Consider the following 26,117-nt stretch of genomic DNA (forward strand, 5'->3'; position numbering starts at 1 on the left):
CCTTATTTGTTTGACTGTGCTTATCACAGGTGTGGACAATTTTATATTTATATTGCTGAATCACCTCTCTAAAGTATTTTGACCTTTCAGTAGGTTTTGAAAGGCCTCTCTTTTGCTTTTTGTCTGGGGCTGAAGTCTCATTCAAAAACAGGTATGACTGTTTACCAAAGGAAAAGTGTATAGGAGGAGGATGAAATGATAATAAATCTAATTTTTAAACAGTGCCAGTGTTTTCACAGTTAGTTAAATGAATCAAAGAAATATTTCGATTTTGAGGATTAAGAAATACTGTCCTTCATATTCTTTTCAGACGACTTGTGTGTCTTTCAGATGTCTTTTTCAGATGACCTGTTTTTCCTCCCATAACCCATCATGTAATCACTTGAACACAATAGGTATTTAATAAGTCTGTGCTGACTGATCTCTAATAATAAAATAAGCAGCTCTCTGAAATGCCCTTCACTCTTCCTCTTTGCATGGGAGATTTCTTTTATGATTTAGTTCAAATATCACCTCTGAAATTATTCCCAGCTGTTATGGTCAATATGAATATAGGCCTCTGTCATTTGGGTAGTTCATACCTATTTTCCATTTTATTGCCATTATTTACTTATACATCTGTTTCTCATCCTTGCCTTTTATCCACCAAGGAGCAGGGACTTTGGCTTATTCATCTTTGGTGTCGCCAGTGCCTTGCATGTACCTGCCATAGCTGAGGTGCTCCAGACTTGTCCAGCAAATGACTGTGTTACAGGGAGAAAACTCATTCTATAAGCACACTGTAGGCTTTGGATGCCAAACCCTGCTCTCTAAAGATTTTTGCCTCTACAGTTTTCCTGTAGTCAGGATACCACTATCAAGTAAGCCATGATTCATTGATTATGGCTTTTTGATCCAGCCAGTAGTGATTAGTTTAGAGGAAGATTAGCCTTTTTTCCTATACCCAGTTCTCTTAAATTATGAATAATACATAGTTGACACTCTATATATTTGTTAAAATACAGATGTCCACCAAGATGTTAACAATGGCCATATTTGGGTGGTAGTATTTTTGTTTAACTTTATTCTTCAAACATAATTATTTCATTGTTTGAATTTTCTATTTCAGGATATATATTAGGAAAAAAAACTTTCCAATTTTTAATAGATGGTACGTGAGGGAGACAATTAAGAGAAATAAATGCTTTGATATAATTTGGAACCAGTCAGGCCTGGATCAAGATGAGCCAGTCTGCAGGTTGGTAACAAATCTCACTTGTTTAGAAAAGTAAAGGTCTGTTTGCTCTAGGTTGACTGGGACCCTTCCACATCCAGTCTGTCAGATCCAAGCCTCCTCCATCTCAAAGTGGCTTCCAAAAGTGCTGTAGCCAAGAAAGGGAGAGATTGAAGGACCAGCCAGCTCTCACCTGGCAGGGCACATGATACGTGCCTTGCCCAAAATGACTCCCAAGGCCCCAAGCTTAGTGCAAAAGAGAGTGTAAAATGCAGGGAAGCATTGGAATCCAGCACACGGTGAGCACCAGTTGTCTCTGCCAACGTGACCGTAACTCTTTTTGTTTTTCAGTTACTGTAATGAATGTATGTTGGATCCAGACTGTGGTTTCTGCTACAAGATGAACAAATCAACTGTCATTGACTCCTCCTGTGTTCCAGTTAATAAAGCATCTACAAATGAGGCAGCGTGGGGAAGGTAAGTGACTCATTACTTACCATAAGAATATACAATAAAATTTCAAAATAAGGCTTATGTTTAAGTTTTCAGAGTATCTGCACTTACAATGGTACTTCTAAACTGGCCTTCATAACTACTTTACTTTGCAGCATGTACTGGTGATATTGAGTGCAAAGCATTGCCATGTGTGTGTCACAAACTCAGAGTAAAAAGCACTCAGGCCTAGACTTTTGGAGATCCAGATTTCAGACCCAACTCTGCCTAATAAGCTACAGGAGCCTGGATCTTTAGTTTTAGGCAGGTGTTCCCAAATACTGCCAAGGCAGTTTCGCCCACTGTGTATTGTCGATGCTGTATTTCAAAACTTCCAAACTTCAGTGAAAGACAGAAAATTGTAAAGTCAAAATGAATCAGCATCACATTAAATTCTTTTGTTGAATTACTTCTTTCCTAGAGTCCTTTTCCAGGGTTCAGTGAAATTAAGCAAAATAAGAATAAAAGTTGGTAATCACTGGCTTGGAATCAGTCTGGGAGGCTATAAACCTTTCTCTTCTTGGTAAAACACACTGACTTATAATATACACGTAAATGAAATATTTGTATGGAATAAATACTCTCCACATTTATGAACTCAATAGTCATATCCATAGACACATAAAATGTGTAAATGTTATTTGACATGGTTTTAACCTCTTTTGTGCTTTAAATTCCCATAAATACGCTCTTATCCTCTCCACCTCATGGTACTGAGGCAATGAAATTTGCAATAAAGTACTTGTATCTCCTAGGAGGTCCTAGGACCTATAAAGTGTAATGTATTAGTATTAATCATTATGCTGTTCTCATTAATCATTTTATTAGAGAATTACTCCAAAGGACTAGAAGAAAATTATGTGTTAGTTGAGTAAAATCCCAGACCACATTTTAAATACACAAATTACAAAGAAGTATATAAAAGAAATGAAATTAGTATTTAAAATGAACACTTAACAGAGTTTCTTTTAAAAATACCCAGTGTATGATTTTCATCTGCCAAACTTGATTAGTGAGTTAATTCATTAAATATTTCTGGATATACTAGTTCACAGCTTTAAACCCTTAGGGTTTTGTTTTTTCCAGTAGGAAAAAAAACTGAAAGTTACTAGTCTAAAATGATGAACATATTATAAAATCTGTTAAACTAGTAAATATATGTAATTTTCTGTATTTCACAGAATTAATTTATAAACTTATTGGAAATCTCTACTAATAGTAAGGGGGCACTAAAATTAGATACTTCTCTCACCCTCAGTTTAGAAGGGTTACTGGTCGGAGACCTCAAAACAGGAGTTTTGTTCTTTTTGTGGATAATACATTGTACAACTTTTTAGTGGAAACGCTTATTAATTCATTTCAAAAAGATTAATTTAACAACTTATTCTTACATTTTATTTATATTTTTATACCATCATCCCTTGACTGCACATACTATTAGAGAAAAGTGAGGCACAGGTAATACCTAAGTAGGAAAAATAAAAATAACTAAAAAAAAAACAACCACAAAGAACTTTGATGGTCATAGTATATTCTTAGAATAGTCTCAAACTCTTTACAAAAAAGAAAGAAAAAAACACCCATGTGTTCTTACTCTTCCCCATGTGGAGCGACCGCTCTCCTTCTGGCTTGGCCATTGCTATTGGTCACCTCAGTCTTTGCTAGAAAAAGAGCAAAAAAAGCAATATGTGTTCACCGTGAAAAAACTCCTAGAACAGATTTTCTATTTGTAGGTAAAATAGCATTCAGTATATTTTTGTTGGTAGATTATATACAATTACCTGAAATGAAACTCTCAGGGCAAAATCTGCCATTACCCTCGATTCACATCTGAGGTAAACTATTCACAGATATTTCAAGGTCAAATATCGAGGCAGTTTGTAGTCATATATCCTGATCTCTAACCGTAGCTGTTTTAAAAAGATGTCAGGCGGAAAAGTGACACCATTTATGATGGAAATGGTACGATAATTTTGATAAACTGAATTGTCAATATAATTAAAACCATTTGTCCATATAATCAACTATAACGATTAGTTGGAAACAAAACTTTAAAAGTCCATCAGTGTGCTTTTCTATATCTCTGTAGTTAAGTTTGAATGAAAAAACTTTTTAAAAAATAATTTAGCAGACATCTAGAAAATGTAATAGACTGAGCTGATGCAGGAAAACTTCCTCTTGCTCATTACGCCCTGCCTCCACACCTCCAACATGCTTCCCACACACAACAAATGCAGGTTTAATGCACAGCTGAACTTGAGCAAAATGCCCACGTGTCACAAACAAGAACAAGAGTGGTGAGCCCACATAGGAATGCCAGAAGAGAATGCAGGCCTCAAGGCTAAGAGGTTGGGGTTTTAAGTACTGAGGAAGATAAAGCTCCAGGTCTTGCCTCTGGAGCTATAAAGCACCATCCAGGCTCTGAAATAGGGACAAGAAAAACTCTATCTAAATAGGCTGGTCTGGGAAAACTACCCACTTCTCTGTTGCTCACTTGGGACCTCGAGTGGAAAGCAAAACCGAGAGCCTTCCCTGTGGGGAGTGTATGTTCTCATTTCACACTGCCTTTCTGAAGTGGGGACCATGAGTTGAGAAACATGAACACTTTTAGTTTAATTTAATTTAATTTAATTTTAGTTTAATTAAGTTAAAAGTGGGTCCTAAACTGGAGACATCCATGGAGCCACATTAGGAATAGACATGCAGTCATCAGAACCCAGTACACATGAGACGTCTGTGGAAAGCAACTCTTCTTAAATACAAAAGGACAGTCAAAAAGTACAAACTATACCACTTAATGAAGGTGAGAAAGCCACCAGGTGTGACAGATGGACAAATGAATACCTAAAGAATCTTCATTACAAAACAAAAATTTGAAAGAGACTTTAAATAATATGCTTAAAGGAAAACAAGGAAAAATATGATTTTTTCAATTATACCAAAAGGTGTACACTTATGATTTGTGCAATATACATGTAGATCTATATATACAACATATATGTTATAATTTAGCAAATTTTGCAAAAACGAACAAAACTTGGGAAACTGATGTTCTAGATAAACAATATAGAATGTGGTATAGGAACTTTTAGAACAAAAGCCCTCTAAGGACCTTTTTATTGGTTTTCTTGGGAGGGGGGAGTGTTTTTGTTTTTTGTGTTTTTTTTTGGAAGAAAAATGATATTATAATTAGATTTTCAATTTGTTAAATATAGATGTTAAAAATGTAAGTGTAATCTCTTAAAAATATGAAGTATTACAGAAAGAAACAAGACAATCAAAATAATGAAGGCAGAGAAACCTATGCTTAAGAGAAATCACACATACACACAAAAAAAACCCCACAAAATTAAATCTAAATGTAACTACATTATATTAGAAAATAAACCAATTGAACATATCAAAGACAAAGATTCTTATGTTGAATTTTTTTAATATAGTTGTATGCTGTTTATAAGATACAATCATAGGAAGATTAGAAATCAAAGGAATGAAAAGATTAGATAAATGCCAAGTTAAGAAGACAAAAAAATAGCAGAGATTAGAGAATTTGGAAAATTTATAAGCTTGTTATGAGCTAAATAATGAATAGAACATTTCATTCTTTTGAAGCAAACAGAACACTTGTGAAAATTTACTATGTTCAAGCACAAAGAATAAATTCAATAAATTTGTGTAGATGTACATATATATTTCAGTAAATTCTAAGTAAATCCAAATAATATGCAGTACATGTTCTCTAACCAAAATGCAATACAAACTGCAAAAAATAGAAAGATACTATCACCCGTTCTAGTTTAATTTGGAAACTAAAAATAACACACAGAGAATGGGTTAAGGAGAAATCATAAAGTTTAGAAATAGAACATAGAGTAAGCCTGTAGCGTAAGCAGGGGATGGAAATTAAGATAAAAGGGGGCGTGGAGAATACAAAGCAAAAAAGTACTAGAGAAGATCAAAAAACAAAAGTTGGTTCTTAGAGAGGACCAATAAAATGTAGAAATCACTGGCAGTAATTATCAAGAAGAGAGAAAAAGCACAAATACTATTTAGAATTTTAAAAAAAGGAATATAATAGATAGTAAAGATTTTTAAAATTGTAAGAGAATACTGTGAATAATGTTCTCCAGTGCATTCAAAAACAGGTAAAATGGACGGTTTTCCATTTTCCAAAGATATAACTTTCCAAAACCAACTCAGAACCTCTGTGAAATAAGTGTGATTTCTATTTCCCATTTTACTGATGAAGACAGTGATGCTTAGAGGTTCTGAATGATTTTCCTCAAAGTCAAATGTCCAGTAAGTCTACCTCTTTTAGGGGAGCAACAACTGAGTCATAGAAAGATGCACATTTTAGATTCAGATAGTTTGAAATTTGGGCTTTTAACATTTACCTCATAAGTGACACTAGGACAGCCTACTCCATTCCATATCTGTATCATGGGAATAATATAATTGCTGTGTTGAACAATGTGGTTGTTATGAAGATTAAATAAGAGCATATCCTAAGATAATTGTAAAAATGTAATGACCTATGCAAAACCATTCTGTACTAATTTTTCTTTTTTTCTTAGATTTGTCAATCACATGCTCTCTATATTAGAATAAGGACTTCCTGATCGATAAATGCATTCGTATACTTTTTATATATGTATCTGCATCCATTCATCCATCCACCTCCATACCTCCTGGCTCTCCATATACACAAAACCATAAATAATCTATTCTGGAACTTCAAACCTCCTGACTATTTAAAATAGTATTGCAATTGCTAATTGCTTTCTTAATGTGCTGATTCAGTATTTGTTTCCTATAATACAACATTTTAGCTCTGTAATTAAAAACACCAAAATAGCTAGATAGATTCCCTATTTGGCAACTCATTGTTTATCGTATTCATTCAGCAGAGATATTTTTCTCAAAGCCGCACTCTGATACAACACCCAGCCTGTTTTCCCAGCCTTTCATCACTCTCCCACGCAGAATTCTAGTCACTCTAAACCTCTTGCTAGCGCCCTGATATCTATTATGATTTCTTGCCTCTATATCTTTCTTCATGCTGTGCCTTCTGCCTAGAATTTATGTACTTCCCCTCTCCTCTTTTTGATCTCTGATCTCTGCCTGAATTCTGTCATTTTTACTCAGATCACATGTCCCTTTTTCTTTGCAGTCTCTCTGTTGAGCCCCAGAAAACAATGCTTATTCTATCTTCTGCTGTCCTCTCGCACTTCCCTGTTGTGGCAGACTGTAAGAGACATGTCATGGCTTCAAGATTAATGATAGCTATAAGGCCAACATAGGCATCTCACAGGGCCGACACTATGCGTCACTTAGCCACGTGAGGCAACCTGAGATTTCTAACCCTGGCCCACAGATTTCCAGAAAATAAGGTCACCTCAGCATAGATTCAGCTCTCCTAAATCTTTAAGCAAGGTTTATTCTTAGAAGAATAGTTTAGCCTCCCTCTGTGAAAGAAACACCTGGTAACTGATGTGGACTGAATATAGGTACAAGAAACGGGGAGAATCCCCAAAACTCTGAGAATGGCCTCTACTTGGAGACACTCCTCTGACCTCTGACTGAATCTGTCCCATGCCACCAGCCTGCTCCCGCTATCTATCTTCTAAGAGCCCTGCCAGAAAAAACTGCTTGAGCATCAGACTGTTCCTAAGACTTATTTTTGATATGAGTCAGAACTAAGGAGAAAAATTGCCCCTGGGGAAGCTGATTAACTAGGACCACCCAAAACCCCTGAACACAAATGACACTTATATAACTTATATAATAATTATGCTGTTTTATATGATAGTAGTCTGTGTTTGGATGTATATTCTCTTCTGGATCATAAATGCCAATATCTATATCGTGCACTATTTTTAAACCCTTGGTGTTTTGTACACATCAGGCATTCAATCAAAAATTGTAAAAATGGGTCAGCCACAGTGGCTCACGCCTGTAATCCTAGCACTTTGAGAGGCAGAGGCAGAAGGATCTCTTGAGCCCAGGAGTTCGAGACCAGCCTGGGCAACATGGTAAGACCCCATCTCTACAAAAAATAGAAAAATTAGCCAGGTGCGGTGGCATGTACCTGTAGTCCCAGCTACTCAGGAAGCTGAGGCAGGAGGATCGCTTGAGCCCAGGAGTATGAGGTTGCAGTGAGCCAGGCTGATGCCACTGCACTCTAGTCCAGGCAACAGGGTGAGACCCTATCTCAAAACAAACCAACAACAAAAGTAAAAATGTAAGGGTTTGAAATTATCACAGTTCCAAATGAAAAGATATAGGGTTCTAGTCACTTCATTTTGGTTACATCTTGTACATCCATACTTATTTCTAGGAAAGGAAACGTGTAAAAGAAAAAGGGAAAGTAATGTAATTTTAATTCATACATAATGTTAATGTTTACCTGGTACTAATTAAAACACTAAGAACAGTTTTAAAAATAAAACTTAACCATGTACTTCAAGTATGTTACTGCATATACATATTGCTTGTAGCCATACTACGTGAAAAAATACTTTGTTAAAATTACTGGAAGAAGCCAAGCAAGGTGGCACATGCCTGTAGTCCCAGCTATTCAGGAGGCTGAGGCAGAAGATCAGTTGAGCCCAGGAGTTCGAGGCCAGCCTGGGCAATGTAGCAAGACCTCATCTCTAAAAATAATAATAATTTTTTAAATAAAATTTTTTTTTTTTAATTCTGGGTAAAAATCATTGAAGGAACTATGCAGCACATTTCCTCAAAATATTCACTGGTATACCAGGAAAGCAATGTATCTATCGTGATAGCATAAGACCAAGTATATTACAAAACCATACCAAATAGCAAAAACAGAAGGATTTTCCCCTTATAACTTTTTTTAAAAAAGTTTTCAAAGAGATATCAGTGTTGCATTTAGGAAATGAAATTTATTTTCTCATTAACAAACTATTAATATATCAGTATCTTAAGGTATTCATATACAGGGTTGATACTTTTTTATCAGTTATTCACTGAATAAAGGATAGAAAAATCTCTACCCATGCTCCTAAATTAATAACAGTATAGCTCAATATTAATTTTTGCCAGCATAAATTAAACAGAGAAAAGCAGATTGTCTAATATAGAATATATTAACCCACTTTACTTTCTAAATTATGCTTTTCTTCATATTTCTGCTCAAATAGAAGGCATTATGCTATATTATTCCCTTTAAGATCTGTAGCTATATATTATGCGTTTCTAACTTTCATCTATCCATAATTTCAGAGATCACATGCCTCTGGGCTATTACTTTTTCAAGTCCAGAAGCTTAGACTCCCTTGGATTTAGTGACTGTCTGTATTCTGATACTATTTATGTTATTATGAAATCTACCAATCAGAAAACCAAAATATTTCTGAATAATTTATCTCCCCCTATATTAATTTATCCAGTTTCTTAGTTGACATTTAATTATAACAATAGACACTTTTTAACAGTTTTATCCAATTAGTAATATTCATAATATATTTAACTACCTTTCATTTTTGGTTAAAACCTTACATTTCTAGTCATCCCATGTTCCTTTTCCATTTTTAAATTTTTTCTTCAGTTCACACTTCTTTGAAAAGTAGTATTGAGTTATTTCTCGCTAAAGAAGATTAAAGAAGACTCTAAGACTTTTATTATAATGATAAAAGCCAAGGCTTGAATTACATGCGCTTGGTGAATATAAGATAACAATGGTGAATCTTGGTTCATCAAATATTGGTGCAGTTAAGCAACAGAAGATGTTGTACAGCAGAGATGAAGTCTAGGGAGCTGGAATTTGTCACAAAGGGAGCTGAGGGAACAACGGAAACAAGAGAAAGGAAAATACAGGCCAGAGTTGATATGGGAAATCTGAGGTTAGATTAGATTATCAAAGAGCCTTATTTTGGAATTTTAATTTGATTTTTATAGGTACATTTTTATAGGTGTGGAAATCATATTGGCAATGATTTTAGGTGAATGACTTTATGTGGTACCTGGATATAGATAGGATATTGTATAATTAAGGAATTAAATCTTAAAAAAAAAATACAATTCTCTTTTAAGTATCCTGAATCTATGAAGAAAAAAACCATTTGGCCCTAGCATGATTTTAACACTTGGACAGGAAACATCTAACTAGAAATTAATAACATTTTTTTTATCCCTTTTTTTTTATGTAACTGTCTTCTATTTTTGGCAAGCGTGGTTGATTGTATTATTGTTCAGAATATCTGCTGCCACTCCCTAGGGAAGGATTATATTTCCCTGGCCCATTCAGTCTTATCCCTGTGAGTTGCTCTGGCCAAGGAAATTAGAGTAGAAACAGACTGTGTCATTTCTGAGCCAAAGTTTTAAGGCTCAGAGTTTTAAGCAAGGATTAGCCACATCCTCTTTTCCCACGTCAGTAAAGTTGGCCATGTCCCAAAATAGAAGGTGTTCCATTAGCTTTGGTCACAGAGTGAAGACGATGTGGAACAGAGCCATGACAGACCTGTAGCGTGAGCAGTAAATCAAGCTTGCTTTTTCTAAATCCCACTGGGATTTGAGCTCTTTTGTTATTTCAGCAAAATCTATTCTCCACTGACTGATAACAGCAAGATAAACTGGATTCTACTATGGAAGTGGCACACAATTTTACTTATTTAAGTTATAAAAAGAAGCTCATTTAAAAAAAAAAAAAAACTATTAGTAGTACAGGGCAAAAAAAAGTAGCATAAATGATTGTGAAGAGGACCGCCAAATGTCATAAACCTGGGGAACACTGCTGTAGATAGGAGGGAGCCGTTAAGGTTTTTAAGTAGGGGCTAACATGAGTGGTTTTAGGATTAGAAGACAAAATTCTGATGTATAACGGAAGGAGGAATTTTAAAGAATTTTATAAAGAACAAGTAAAGGGTAATAAGGCAAGGCATTTGGAAATGTGTTAATATATGGGATGGTGGCACCTGCATTTGGAAATTTATTAAAGTAAGGGAAGGGTGGTACCTGCATTTTTAAATGTTACATATTTTAATTAAAACATTTAAACAAAAGATTATATGTGTTGCTCTAAAGAAGAACATCATTAGACATCCAGATACTCTCAGAAAGTTTTTTGCTGGACAGCATATATGAACTAAAATCCAATTATTTACATAAAAGAGCTACTGCCTCTGTATACATCATTGGGTATCCAAGCCTTTCCTATGCTCTTGGTTTCAGTGCTAGCTACATAAAATAAACAAAATAGTTTTTCCATTATATATAATCTGGGTTTATAACTTTATAATTTGTACAATAATAACCCATGTCTTATCACTTAAAATTTGTATAGACATTGATGAACCAATACCAATCACAATTCCTACAGTTTCAAAATAATGCCAAAATATCAACCTGGAAGCTGTGAGTACACAATACTCTGTCCCCATGATTTCTAGGAAGAATTCATCCTAATGCTCTTCACTGTATCTTCACTTGTCCTCTGTTATGATGGATGCTGCCTTATTTCATCTAAGAATTTTATTCTTAAAACAAATAGTTCTAAGGATTAGGCAACTTTATTTTCATTTCAGAGGCACCATGTGCCCTGGAATCCTCTAAAAATTAAAATATATAAAAATTTATTTTTTCTTTTTGCTTTTATTGGATATATGATTTATTGGGGAAAAATTGGATGTAGAGGTTCTGCATGAACAGACCCATAAACATTACTATTCTTATATTTAATTATTGATATGTTAGATTTAATAACACAACTCAAACTCTATTCACATTGGTATGGCATTTATACCTAGAAATATAAGGAGTTTTATTCTGTAGTCATTTTAGAACATTGAAATTTGACATTGTGCTACATGCTATTAAAAAATGTATTACTGCACAGCGAACACCCAAGAGTGCTTCCTAATACCCTTGGCTTTGACTCTGTGCTAGAGCAATGTCTGATCTTTTTCTCTCGTTGAAAGGAATATTTATCCTTTTAAATGTATGCAGAAAGCCAGCACATTATATTACCTTAATCGAAAAATAAGTATATTAAAAAACCCAGACATTACCCCCTGAAATTTATAATCTAAGAAATAGCTCAGAGCATTTACACAAGCATACTTTAAATTATGTTAAAGAAACAAATGTTCCTTTTACAAATACATAAAGAAATAAAAGTATCTAAAATGTATACTGCTTAGGGTCAAGGACATTTGGGAGAGAAGGTGCTTGAAAAGTATGTTGTAGAATGTGCAAATTTGGAGTGAGTTTTAGAAATCAACCCTGGCTTTTAGGAACCTCGAATAATGGAAGGTTTGAGGAATAAAAGTTTATGGCAAACTGTGGTTCAGAGTATTTCAGATACAGGATATGGGCTGTAAATATTTAAAATTATGTGTTACCACCTTAAGATTTTTTAAAATAATGTTGAACTGCCCCATAATAGTGATTGGCTTTAACTGTCTATAATATAAATGAGGAAAAAAATTCTCTCAACTGTAAAAACACTTATAAATCATTAATTTATTTTGTAAAGTTTGAAGGCTCATGAAAATATATATATTCTTTATCATTTTTGATGAAAATTTTATTGAAGGCTTAAAAATGAGATTGCATGTATGATGCATGGAAACTCATTTATTAAAGCATTTCAGCCATTAAAACTTCTGAAGCCCCCGGGATAGGAACCTGTTCATAACTGTACTGTTTTGCTTTCTTTGGGGGTTGCAGGCTGGTTGACTGAAAACTATGATTGACATTGGGAAATCATCTTCTTTGGTTTAACATTGAGCTTTGGGGAAATACTTCATTATGCAGGCCTGTTTGGCATAGGAAGCATGCCATCAGAATTCTGCTCAGAAGAACCAGGGGATGACGGAAAGGGGCAGAGCATAGTCATCATCTTATATTTCAATAATGCTTGAAACTGTTTTCTGCATCTGTGCTTTCAAACTGCAGTTGTCATTAGTGTTTGAAACTTATCTACGTTTATTCTGCCTATTTAATTATTCAACAAACATTGATTTGGAACTTTGCTTATAACCTATGATAGGATAGCAAAGCTTGGTATTTGTAAAAACCTGGGGGAGATCAACTGGGACAGTTAGACACACTTAAATAATTTCAATCGTGATTACAAAGCAGAGACATGTGCTTGCCCTGGGCAGTGTTACGGAAGCGACCTTTAGTAACATTAGAGTTAAACAAAGAATGTAAGTGCTCACAGCAGCCTCGTCTCTGTTAACTGAGATATTATTATAAGTTCTTCATTGATTCATAAGATATTCTATCCAATATCTTGGTGGCAAGGAACATTTTTGCATGTAATTCCAGATTTATTATAACTTTACTCCTTTAAATAGAAATTAAGAAGGTACATGGAAACACTTAATGTCCTTTTATTATTTCTTACTTATTTTTACTTTTTCCTGTGAGTTCACGGAAAAGTTTCAAAAATCAACTGCTCAATGTTAGGTATACATGAATGGGAGAAGTCAGATGATTTTAGGAACTCTGTGCATATTTAATGTCTTTTTCAAGACAATCAAACTGGCAAACATATTTAGTACTGCTGCTCAATTAACTCTAAGGATTTTTATGTGATTATTCCTGTCTGCTTGGAGACAGGAGGGAGGCAAGGCCTGGGACATCACACGTTATGCATAACTGAGTGGGGAATCACACACCTGGGGATGTCACCTGAGTCAAAGGAGTGGCCCAAGGGAGCTCCAGGGCAGTGCAGGAATGCAGGAAGTAAATTAGGAAGCATTTGTAGAGGTTAAAGAGCTAGAATATGTTATCATAAAGGTATGCAACTTGAAAGGGCAAAGCAGAAGAGAAAATGAAGAAATAAAATGAAAAATAACAGGGCAAGCCTAGACAAGTTCAAGAAACGTATGTCTTGGAAGCCAGTTCAGGAAATAGTCTTGGAAACATAGTTAGCCTTCTCTGTTGTGAGTTTTCTCATTTGTGCATCTCTCTTTGCCTTTGAAGGAAGGCAGAATTACCCTGATGTACTGACAGTCCGGATAAGATTAATAGCTTTGGGTTTTTCTGACAGATTTAGTGTTTGGTATCTCTGTATACTGGTTATAGATATTTTTATGGATATTTAAATAATGAAAAGCCGAAGTTGAAATAGTAGTTAAATTTTATGATCTACTGTGTACAAATTTTATGATCTACTAGGCACAACTAACTTTTTAGTGAACGTAGATGAAGAGTACTGTATCTTTGTTTCACTAAATCCCTCCCTCGACAGTTGCTTTTCATAACTGGCCTCTATAAATGTTTCATGTCCTACAGTGCAACAGTTTCATTTCAGATAAGGAATTGCTTCTGCACTAAATGAGGAACAGATACAATGTCAGTTACTGAGAGCTTAAACCTGTGGAACAGATAACCCACAACTAGAAACTGGCAACGGCTCATCCATTATTTACCTGTGACTTGTAGCAGCACTATAACCTTGACTGATGACTTCCCTCATCCCACCCCAACACACACATGCATCATTCCCAAAATGAGCAACACAGAACTGGTTGTGAGTTAGTCTGATTCTTTCAAAAGAGACTTTCTGATCAATTTGTTCTGAGTACTCCTGAGCAAGATATGCAAAGAAGTTAGCTCACTTTTTCCCAATACCATTCAATCCTTTTTTATCTTCCAACTCAAAAGACTGAATGAGATGTTCTGTGTGTGCTGCTGTGACGCAAAGAGAAAGAAAAATTACTCACTACCTACATGTTATTTTTTTCCCTCAAGGCATTCATGGCTCCTGGTATTCTGAAATTGGGAATGACCCAACCCACGCTGGAATAATATATTTGCCCGAGATAAAAGGAAATGATAAAGCATACCTAATGTATGAGGTATAAAAACAAGTTCAAAGTATCTGATCCTCTAGGCCTTTTTATTAAAGTCTTCCAAATGCCTAAAAATGGTCCTGTTTAGAACTCTTCTTAATTCAGCAGAGCATTGCTTTTCACTGACTAACCTCCAAGAACTAAGAAGGAGGAGGGCAAATGGCAAGAGGTTCTGGCCGCATAGCACAAAGCTACACATGAAAGGACAGATTTATTTATTTGTTTTTTAATTTAGTGTCTTATTTTTTTAATTTATGTGAAATTTCCTTTATACTCTAAAATACAGCCATGTTCAGCTTAATAATATAATTTTTCATTACTTATCCTTGATTTTTCCAGACAACCCAACCCACTACCTCTCATTTCATCCTTCACCTCATTAGTGAGAAAAGGAAAATTTTATTCCTGCAAAATGTGCTGTTTTATTCTGTAAGCACATCGGTACATGTGCTAATTTGAGAAGCATAACAAGCATAGACCCATCCCAGAAACAAGCCCCCAGTTCACAGAACTTAAAAAGGAATCCGCAAATTCTAGTGAAACTGTTTCAGACCTCAGTTCACCATCAGCCTAGAACACATTATATGCCTCAGGGATTTAAATCTTACCATTAGGATTTTGTGAACACTGTAAGTCTGTAGAATAGTTAATTGAATAAAACTTGAAAACCTACTTGAATTACTTGAACAAAATATATACTCAAAACAGAAGGGAAAATATTTTATAAATCTGTGACTTCGTAATATCACTGACTCTGAAACATTTAAAAATTTCTTTACTTCTCTAGTTTTTTTGACTATATTTATTCGACAATTGGCTCTCTTTTACAGAATGTTGTACTGTGCTATAAATTAACAACTAAAATAACAGTTAATTATTTTTTCCAGACTGTAAATGTCAGAATTATTTCATTGTAGCTAGCAAATATATATTAAGATGCTTTTCAGCTATTACTCCAAAATACCCTATTCCTTCCCTCCATGCCCTTAAGTAGAACTGCTGCTTTCTACTGCTTTATATATAACCAATGATTATTTTCTTCTATTGCATTATGGTTGCTTATATACCTGTTTGCTTCTTACTGTCCCCCAAACTAGAAACTCCTCAAGGGCAACGTTGGGATAGTGTTGTTCACTCTGACACATAGTGTCATTTATTTTACCTCTCTAATCCTTACTTTGCTGACCTTTAAAATGGAAAAAATTAATAACACTAGATCTTGCTTACCATACAAGATCATTGAGAAAGTCAAATGAAAAAAATGTGTAAAAAAGATTTGTATGCTTGATTTATTTATTTATTTTAAAAGACCTGCTTATAAATCTCAGCTCCACAGTCTGTGTTATCTTTCTGACTTAACTAATTGGATAAACTGACTGGAAGTGTAAATCAGATTGGCAAATGTGAAATTAAAATTTTCTTTCTTAAGCATGCAACTATTTTAGCATAAAAATAATAATTCGTCTTTTTCTACAAAAGTATTCTTCGATTTGTAAGAACTTTCATCTATTCATTTTCTTTTTTCTTTTTTATATTTAAATATTTTTTTACTTTTTTCTTTTTTTCTTTTAGTCACCTTGCTGATAATGCTTTCATTAAATCTGATACAATTATAACAGTGCTTAGTATTACCAGAATTTTGATTAAATTTCTTTATTGAGCCAATGTTATTTGATATAATAAAGATCACCTAAAGCCTTCTTGTGTTTTTCTTAAGGAAATAGGTGTTTTCACTTTATTCTCTATTTTCAAAAAGTTTAGGCTAGTTTTTTAAAAAAGTACAAAGAGGAAATTTTGAATAATTCATTAAGTGTCTTTGCTGAGCTTATTCCTCGTAAACTATTACACTTGCTGTCTACATCTGTAGCTCATTTCCTTGGGAGGTAAAGCAATGACAGTAAAACTCCAGCAGTACAAACTACATCAGAATGTTTGATTATTGTTTTGAAGTATTGTCCCTAGACCTCACATATTAAGTTAATTTAACTCTTAATTGTCTAACAGAGTGCAGGCAAAAGTTAAGAGAATATTCATGAGCAATTTTCCTCCTCTTAGAAGATATGATTATAGCTTTACAGAATTTGGCAATATAATATAGATGAAGTAAAAGGAAATCACTCATACTGGAACTTGTCCAAGATTGAAATTTTCAAAACATAGAGTTATCCAAGATGTGGCTATGTGGGCTTCAGACAGTTTCCAAGAATGACATTCTTAAATATAAAATAGACACTTCAGTTTTAAAATGCTTGCAGTGTAGTTCTGTGTAATTAATATTCCAAATAATATCTTTTTAATACTATTTTAAATTTTAAGTGAAATGGAAGTCCTACTGAGATTTGAAGCTCAAATCTAGTGGTGGCAACAGCAGTGTTTTTAAATCTTCCTGAAGCTCCTTCATCTTCCGCCACTCCAAAAAAAAAAAAAAAAAAAAGCAGATCATTGGCAATGGATCTTATTTGAATCTTGACTTGAACAAACTGAAAAAGTCTCTTGAAAAGACAGCGAGGGAAATTTGAATAGTAATTGACTATCTGATGCTCTTAAGAAATTATTGTTAATTTTTTAGATGCAATAACCATATTGTTATAATACATTTTTGAAGTCTTTGCAGAGATACATACTAAAATAGTTACAGGTGAAGTAATACGATATCTGGAATTTGCCTCAAAAAAATTTAGGGAAGGTGGAGTGAATGAGGGGTTAGATGAAACAGGATTGGCCATCTATTTATAGTTGTTGAAGTTTTATTATGGGTACTTCAGTTTAATTATACTGTTCTCTCTACTTTAGAATATATTTGAAAATATTTGTAGTAAAAGAAAATTTTAATATATGTCAAAATAAATGCTGTCCTAGATCAATGACCAAAAAAACTTTAAGATAACTAAGAAGCAAATAGAATACATAAAATGGAATGCAAAAAAAAAAAATGCAATTAATCCAACAGAAATCTTTAAAAAGGGGGGAAAGAGTAATGCTATAGACTAAATATTTGTGCCCTCACCTCCAAATTCATATGTTGAAACTAATCCCCAATATGAGAGTATTTAGAGATGGGGCTTTGGGGAGGTGATTAGGTCATGAGGGCATGGCATAAGTGCCGTTCTAAAACAGGCCCCAGAGAGATCCCTCACCCTTCCACCATGTGAGAACATAGAGAAAAGACAGCTGTCTGTGAACCAGGAAGCAGGCCCTCACCAGACACTAAATCTGCTGTTTCCTTGATCTTGGACTTCCCAGTCTCCAGAACCCTGGAAATAAATTTCTTTGTTTACAAGCCACCCAGTGTATGGTATTCCATTGTAGGAGTCCAAACAGACTAAAACAACTAACAAAAGTCGGATGAGATAAACACAAAAGAAACAAATGATAGATTTAAGCCAACTATATTGATAAACTACATTAAATGTAAATGGTCTAGACACTCCAAATAAAAGACAGAGACTAGCTGGATAAAAAAGCAAATGCAGCTATTTGCTGCCTACAAAAACAAAATTAAATACAAATACATGTATGAGTTAGAAGTAAAGGGATGGAAACATATACCATACATAACTAATCATATGGAAACTGGAGTGGCTTTGTTAATATTAACAAAGAAGACTCCAGGATAAGGACTGTTATCAGAGAAAGAGGGACACTTCATAATAAAGTGGCCAATTCATCAAGACATAAAAATCTTAAATGCATTCCTCTAATAACAGAGCTTCTTAGAAATCAGTTAAAAATAATTTTTCACAAAAATTCCCAAATATCTGGACATTAAACAACACATTTCTAAATATCCCATGCTATAAAGAAGAAATCTTGAGGTAATTACAAAATATTTTGAACTCAGTGAAAATGAAATTATAACATATTGGAAGTGTTAGGGTACAACTAAAGTGATGCTTAAAGGCAAATTTATTGCACATTTAGTCAAGTGAAATAAAATGTGTCCAACAAAGATTTGTACACTATTGTTTATAGCAGCCTTATTCATAACAGATAAAACCAAAAAGTACCCAGATGTTACTTCAGTAGGTAAATGGATAAACAAATTATTATATGCCCATGTAATTAAATACCACCCAGCAATAAATAGAGTAAATTCCTGATATATCCAATAACCTGGCAGAACTTCAGAAACATGTTGGACAAGAGAAGCTGGACACAAAATGATGTATACTCTATAAGCTTTTATATAAAATTCTAGAAAAGCAAAACTAATTTCTAAAAATAGATCAGTTATTGACTACGGTTAGGCATGAAGGAACCTCATGATGTTATGGAAATGTTCAGTAACTTGTTTATGGTGGTTATATGGGCTTATACATTGTCAAAACTCATTCACTTACACTTAAAATGGTATACTTTACATTTTATGTATTATACATGAATGGGTGATTAAAATGCTGGATTACTTCTAAGAATTATGACATACAAAATTATATTTTTCTAGCTATTTTTAAAGGGCAGAATAATTCTACTTTTAGCAAACAGCATTTGGTGACACCATTAGTCACAGGCAAGATTCTCCTAGTACTGTTATTAAAAGCCAAATTCAACAGTTTACCTTTGAAAGCAAATGAGTAGCCAAGCTGATGTTTATCTGTTCTTCTAGCCACCTTTTGTTTTTTAATTAAAGTTTTCATTTTTAAATAATTACATATGTAATGCAATTTTAAGAAATAATATAGAGGTCCCATGTACTCTTTACCCAGCTCCCCTCAATGATAACATCTTGCGTAACTATGACACTAGAATATTGACATTGATTCAGTCCACTCATTTGGTCCAGATTTCCCATTTTACTTGTACACACGTGTGTGCGTGTATTTTATACAGTTTTATCACATGTATAGGTTTGTATATCCACAGGCATAGTCAGGATACAGTTCTATCACCACAAGAATTCCTGGCGGTGGTCTTTTATAAGCAAATCCACTTTCTTCCCAACCCACTCCCCAAGTCCTCTCTGGTGCTATCCTTTAACTCCTCACAATGATTAATACATTTTCCATTTCAGTAATTTGGTCATCTCTAGAATGTTTAATAAATGGAATCATACAGAGCCCTCTTTGGGGATTGACTTTTTTCTCAGCATAAGTCTCTGGAGATTCATGTTATTGTATCGATGGTTCGTACCTTTTTATTGCTGAGTAGTATTGTATAGTATAGTATGGATATATATTACTTTTTGTTTAACCATTCACCCATTAAAGGACATCTGGATTGTTAACAATTTTAACTTACAAAAAGCGATTTTCAAATATCTTGATTTGATTATTACCTCACAAAATTTATAACAACTGTTTCCGATAGTATAATTTAAGCATTTTGGAGACTTCTCAAATATTAAGATATTAGCTCTTTCTATGCTATTGAAAATACCTTAAGATCTTTTCCTGAGTCTGTCTAAGAAAGTTTTTGTGAAGAAGTTACATCTTTCAAGTACAGTGGAGTTTCACTTACTTAGCACCTTGGATTAGATTTTATCACAACTGAGAACATGCCTTTTAATGGACATCTTATAATTGGCAGGTAATGATAAATGCGATCAGATAAAAGTCTGGGTGACTTCTAATTCGAGCCTAGGGAAAAATATATCCAGTAGCATTTAGGAGAAAGGATGCCCTGTTCGGAGGATAGAATTTTCTTCTGTTACTGGGAAACAGTGAGTCATAGACACCTAGAATCAGTTAGATATTCCTCTTAAGAATACCTCACTATCTGTGGGCAAAGGTGTTGATTCTGACATATGCTTTATTCCCTTTAAAATCGATTAAGAACTTTTGGTCAGATCTTTCAGCTTCAGCGGTTCCGGGCAAGATCAGGGGAGTCAACTCTGAAATACAAACTTATCATCAATTTTTTTTCTTAATTTTTAGTGAAATCAGGTTCTCAGAATCCTTTGTGAAACTTCTATACATTCGCATACAAATTGGTCTTGTGATTTTAAATAATCTGTTCTGCTGTAGCTAAGATTTTGCCACTGTGAGCTTTTTCAGGTAGCAATCAATATCAGGAAGAAGGCTGTTAAAATTGCAGGGAATCCACTCCTACTGCAGAAAGTGTCTAATGAATAGACCAGCCATTAATTGTCTCTTGCTGTTAGGTCCAATTACCTGTGAAACTAGGCAAATCCTGCCCACAGCTTTCTGCTCTCTGCCTGTATTTCCACAATGTCCTTTTAGCAAACAAAAGTGGAGAAAAAACCAGGTAACTCCCTTTCTTGGCCGTTTGTCTAACACCTCTGGACTTTGACATGCCGACTCTGATCCGGTTTCCTTGGGGCCTAAGTTACTAAGGCAGTGCTGCCCCCCAACACCCTTCACTTCCTTTTACCTTTTTAATGGGCAGTTTATTTAAGCAGCATGGATTTTTATTTTTAAACAGAACTCCTAGCAGTATTTACAACTTCTTCAAACCTTTTTTAAGAAATATTTTAACATGTTTTTAAATGCAATAGATCAGCATTAGAGTTGTTTCAGCAGCTAGCCTATGGGAGTAAAGTCTCTGAAAAAAAAAACCAGTCAGAGGAGGAATGTAACATAGCCTGGAAAGACTCATTTATCCTGCCCGCTCTCCTTCACAATGTGCCCAGAGTCCCACTTCCTCATGCCCTGGTCCAGCCTCCCTCATCTCTCCCCTGGATTACTGCTGTCGCTTCACTGGTCTCCCTGCTACAGCCGTGGCCCTGTCTCTCCCCACAAAGCAGCCACACTGACCCTTTAAAAATGGAAGCCAGATCACACACTCTTCTGTTCAGAACGCTGCATTGGCTTCCCACATCGTGAGAATCTAAGAACCACACCCTACAGGTCCTCCACAGTCTGGCCATGTGCAGCACACACCTCTCTGAGCCGGCCTCGCGCGCTGCCCTGTCAGCTGCCCGGCAGCCTTCCCTCTTTGGGCACTTGCCTGGAAAGCTCTCCTTTCATCGGTCTGTAGGGAGCGCGCTCTTCCTTCTCTGCCCATCAGGCAGGCACCTTAGGACAGAGCCTTCCCGGAGAACCCTGTCAAAACAGCCAACTACCTGCCCTGACGTCCTGACACTACTCGTGCTGCTTTATGTTTCTCTTTAGTGTTTATAATTCTACTTTTATATTTAACATGTGAATAGAAACTTATCTGTATGTTTATCCATTTATTTTCTGTGCACTCACCCAGAATGTAAGGTCCCTAACAGGAGACGTTTTCTGTTAGTTCTGCAACGCAGACTAGAGCAGTGCCTGGAGCCTAGGAGTCACTTAGTACGTCTTTGGTAACTTAATTAATTAATTAATTAACCAATCTGTATTCCCTTTACTTTATGCCACATTAACAAAAGCAACAGAATAAGCTATGAGCAAAGGAACCAGGGAATACCAAAGCTATTTAATCAATATAACATGAGTATGGTAAATAAATTGGTTTTGACAGGTTATTATTATCAATCTAGCAGTTTCTGAGAATGAATGTTAAGCTCTACCATTATGATTGTGAAGTTGTCAGTTTCTCTTTGGAATTCTGCACTGTTGCTTCATATAGCTTGAAATGTATTGTCAGGTATTTTTAAGATTAGAACTATTATATTTTTCTGACAGAATGAAGATTTTATTATAATGTGTTATTTATTCCTGATAACTATTTTTCTGTCAAATTTTTGTGTATTTTCACTCATTTTCTTTTTGTTAATACTTACCTGTTACATCTTTTTTCCTTCATAAATAATTAATTGTTTGTATCTATATGTGTAGGTATGTGTCTCCTAAACAGCATATATGCAGCCTGGGCAACATAGCAAGACCATATCTAGAAAAAAAAAAAAAATTTAATTAGCCTTGTGTAGTGGTATGTGCCTGTAGTCCCAGCTACTCCAGAGACTAGAGCAGGAGGATCACTTGAGTCCAGGACTTTGAGGTTGCAGTGAGCTATGATGAAACCACTGCACTCCAGCCCCAGCAACAGAGTGAGACCCTATCCCCCCCACAAAAAAAACAAGAAGAAGAAAGAAAGAGAAGAAAGAACTTAGTATATGGACTTAAGTCGGGTTAGCACCTTAAAATGTCAGTAATATTAAAATTTATCATTAATATGTTCTCTTACTGATACATTTCACCATAGCCTAATCTATTAATAAAAACAGTCAATTCAATATGGTCAGATACTTTAGTCCTAAACCTCGTAAGAGGAAATGCATTTGAATTCATTAATCTCTGTGACTTCCCTACATTTACATCATTTTACAACTTCATCAAAAAGTACTTCAAAATATTTTTTATGAATGTGTAAATTTCTTCTAGACTAAAATTACTTTAAATCATTTATAATTTGTTTTTTGATTCACGTAGATTTTTAATTTAAGGCTCTTTTAATTCATAGCAATTGAGAACCAGGTTGATGATCTCCCCAATAATACCAGTGATGCTACTGATTAAAAGTGTGGCAGTCAATTGCCAGCTCTATTCTTATTACAAATTTTCTCTTCAAATTTAAGTTGTAAAGCATATAATGATTTTTTAAATGCTGCTCTATTTGGAATTTTATAATGATGTGACAGGTAAAGTACAAGGAGTTTTAATGAAGTTATTGCTATTAGATTAATAGCAGTGACAGTTAATATTGCCTCAGGCCTATGAAATGGAAAACCATGTTCTTATCACCATCCTGGAGTTTAATTTATCCAACCTAGTACCTTCCATTAAATGTACTTATTTTTTTAAAAATTGAATATCACTTGCCTTGATAATAGGCAATATATCTCTTCAAATTAACAGTTTTAACAATAAAAATTTTCCCTTCTGTTCATTACCAAGCTCTTTACATTTCTTAAATGTACAGTTTTGTTTAAATAACCTATCAGTGGATTTTCTGGTTAATTATGGTCAGTGGATAAATGATAGAATGGTATAGTTGCAAATGCCTTTGAAAGTGATTGAGTCCAAGGATAGGAAATGTGCACTGCTATGGCCATTACTCCTCTGCGCCTTGCCTTGGCAGACATTGCTAATTGATAACATTGCTTTCCTAACCAGTCTCCAAGCAGCCTGAGAATCTTCCTCAACATGGTATTCTAGGTCTCTACTTCCAGTTGATCTTATTTTGTACAAACTAGTGAAATTCTGGATTCTAACCCAGCCTTTTCTTTTTACAGATTAGGAAACTAAATCCCAGACAGTTTAAATGATTTGCAAAAACTCTCAAAACCAATTAGTGGCAAAGCTAGGAAAAGAAAATTAAGTCTGCTACCTTCCAATTCAACCCTCTTTCTCCTAGAACTAGCACATTGGGTGAATTTTCCTGCTGTAATAATCTCTTTAGTCAACTGTCTGACTTTTTAAATAATCTTAAAATGAAATATTTCCAAATTTTGAATCTTAGCTTTGTGCCAAGGGAAATTAGGCTAGGTCATGAAGTCAACCCTCTCAAGCAAATTGTTATCATCTCTGGGCAAACTTGTAAACTTGTCTTTTTATGGCTGTGTGTTTTGTATTTTGTTTATGACTCTGCTACCTATAGGAGGTTCAGTTGTTCCAAGCCCTCCTTGAAGAGAGCCCTGCCAATTTTTACTCAGGATAAGTTGCATTCCTATTTATATTATCCTCAGAAGAGATTTCAGCCACAAAGTGTTCTTCTGTTTACACTTTTCATTCAAAGCACGTCAGCACCAATTATCTTTCTGCAAAAAATGCCAAGGATTTAAAGATATATTCCCAGTTTGGGAAGCTCAGTGGCAGTTTAAAGTTGCCCTGATTTTTTTCATATATCCAAAAGATTGAGATAGGTCCAACTAAATATCACAAAAAACGTTACATGTCAGTTTTCTCAGCAAGGATCTATTTTTCACTGAACTACAGAAAAAGGTGGGCATCAATCTTCATTTTGTAATCTGCATATATCAGCTGCTCCACTACAGATAGGGAGCTCTTCTTACTCTAAGGATTCTGACAGGTTACAAATTATGCTGTTATAAATTTGATTCTCTCTGGACCAATTATCTGGAAGTTCTACCAAGTTTCTTTCCGAGGCATGTGAACTCATGATTCAGCCAACACTTCTCAGCTGCCAGACTTTAGTAATGTGAATGTGTTATCCTGCTTTGTCTCAAAACATGTTCTTGTATAATGGGTCTAACTTGAAAAAGCACTCAGTTGCTGCATTTCGCTGACATGCACTCTCTACCTTTTGAATTACTATTAATTGTACACACTGATTTGTGGCCTTGATTTTTCCAATCTTTTTGACCTAGCAGTTAGTGAAACCTTAGATTTTTTTTTTTTTTTGAGCTGTCATACTTGTTTCATTTATTTGGTTTACTCTGCCAGTTCTAGTGGAAATGAAGCTTATTTTCACTGTAATTTGAGAGGTTACTCTGGGTGGGTCCCTGTAAAAGTGTCCTGTGAAGGATGCTACTGTTCAAAATTAAAGAATAGAACCGTGATTTTCAAGGTAGTTATACCTTTCCCAAAGTTGGATGGTGAGATTGCATATAGTTTGAAACAAGCAGCACCTTTGTTTCATTAGTCTGATTTACTTGGGGGACAATTTATAAATTGTATTTTTAATTTATGATCAATTATAATTATATAGAAGCATTATATGTTTCATTACTCTGTTTTGGGGACAATTTATACATTGTATTTTTAATTTATAATTATGCTATCATTTCATAACATGTTCATATTATATATTACATGTAATATATATTGATACATTAACATGTTTATATATAATTATAATTCATTATAGAAAGTATTTTGAGTTTCATTTGTTACTAAAAAAGCATGAGAGATTTTTATGTCTATACAGAGGTGTCATGGGAAATATCCCAGAAGCTTAGGAAAGACTAGAATGGAGGTGATCTGTCCCATCAGTCTCTTCATACTGGCCTGAGGTGTTCTGGGAGGCCGTACATGTTCTGCAGGGAGGCCAAACACAGGAACTGGAGGGCCTATCTTATAGAGAAGCACTTGCTTTACAATTAGAAAAAGTTGAAGGGCTCTTCTTATGCATAATAGATATGTTGTAAATTTTTCGATGAATTTAAAATTACTTGGGGACCTAGATTTTTTTTTTTTAAGACAGAGTTTCACTCTGTCGCCCTGGGTAGAGTGCAGTGGTATCATCATAGCTCACTGCAACCTCAGACTCCTGGGCTGAAACGATCCTCCTGCCTTAGCCTTCTGAGTTGCTGGGACTACAGGCGTGCACCACCACACCAAGCTAATTTTTTCTATTTTTAGTGGAGACTGGTCTCCCTCATGCTCAGGCTGGTCTCGAACTCCTGACCTCAAGCGATCCTCTCGTCTTGGCTTCCCAGAGTGCCAGGATTACAGGCATGAGCCACTGCGCCCGGCCTGGGGATCTAGATTTTAATTGACTATTAATTAAGGCTTTCAGTTTCTTATTCAGGTCGATTGACCTTCATTTAACATTCCAAAGTCCCTATATTAGTAATCTAATTGCTATGTGACAAACTTCCCCAAAACTTAACAACTTCAAATAACAAATTTTATTGTCTCACTCAGTTTCTCTGGATCAGGAATCCAGGAATAGCTGAGCTGAGAGGCTCTGGTGCAGTGTCTCTTATGAGATTGCCGTCCTCTGCAGGCTTGACA

General features: G+C 34.9%; 1 protein-coding gene across 1 annotated transcript in view; it reads left to right on the top strand.

Moving 5' to 3' along the window:
* The window catches only part of SLC2A13 (solute carrier family 2 (facilitated glucose transporter), member 13), a 388,439-nt gene that overhangs the window by 326,900 nt on the left and 35,422 nt on the right, over positions 1 to 26,117 (top strand). The window contains exon 7 of the mRNA XM_012638430.1: positions 1,565 to 1,690. Within this exon, the coding sequence (XP_012493884.1) occupies positions 1,565 to 1,690 (126 nt within the window). The remainder of the gene's footprint in view (positions 1 to 1,564; positions 1,691 to 26,117) is intronic.

The sequence above is a fragment of the Propithecus coquereli genome, unplaced genomic scaffold (assembly GCF_000956105.1).
Source record: "Propithecus coquereli isolate 6110/MARCELLA unplaced genomic scaffold, Pcoq_1.0 Scaffold13, whole genome shotgun sequence".
In the NCBI taxonomy this organism is placed as follows: Eukaryota; Metazoa; Chordata; class Mammalia; order Primates; family Indriidae; genus Propithecus; species Propithecus coquereli.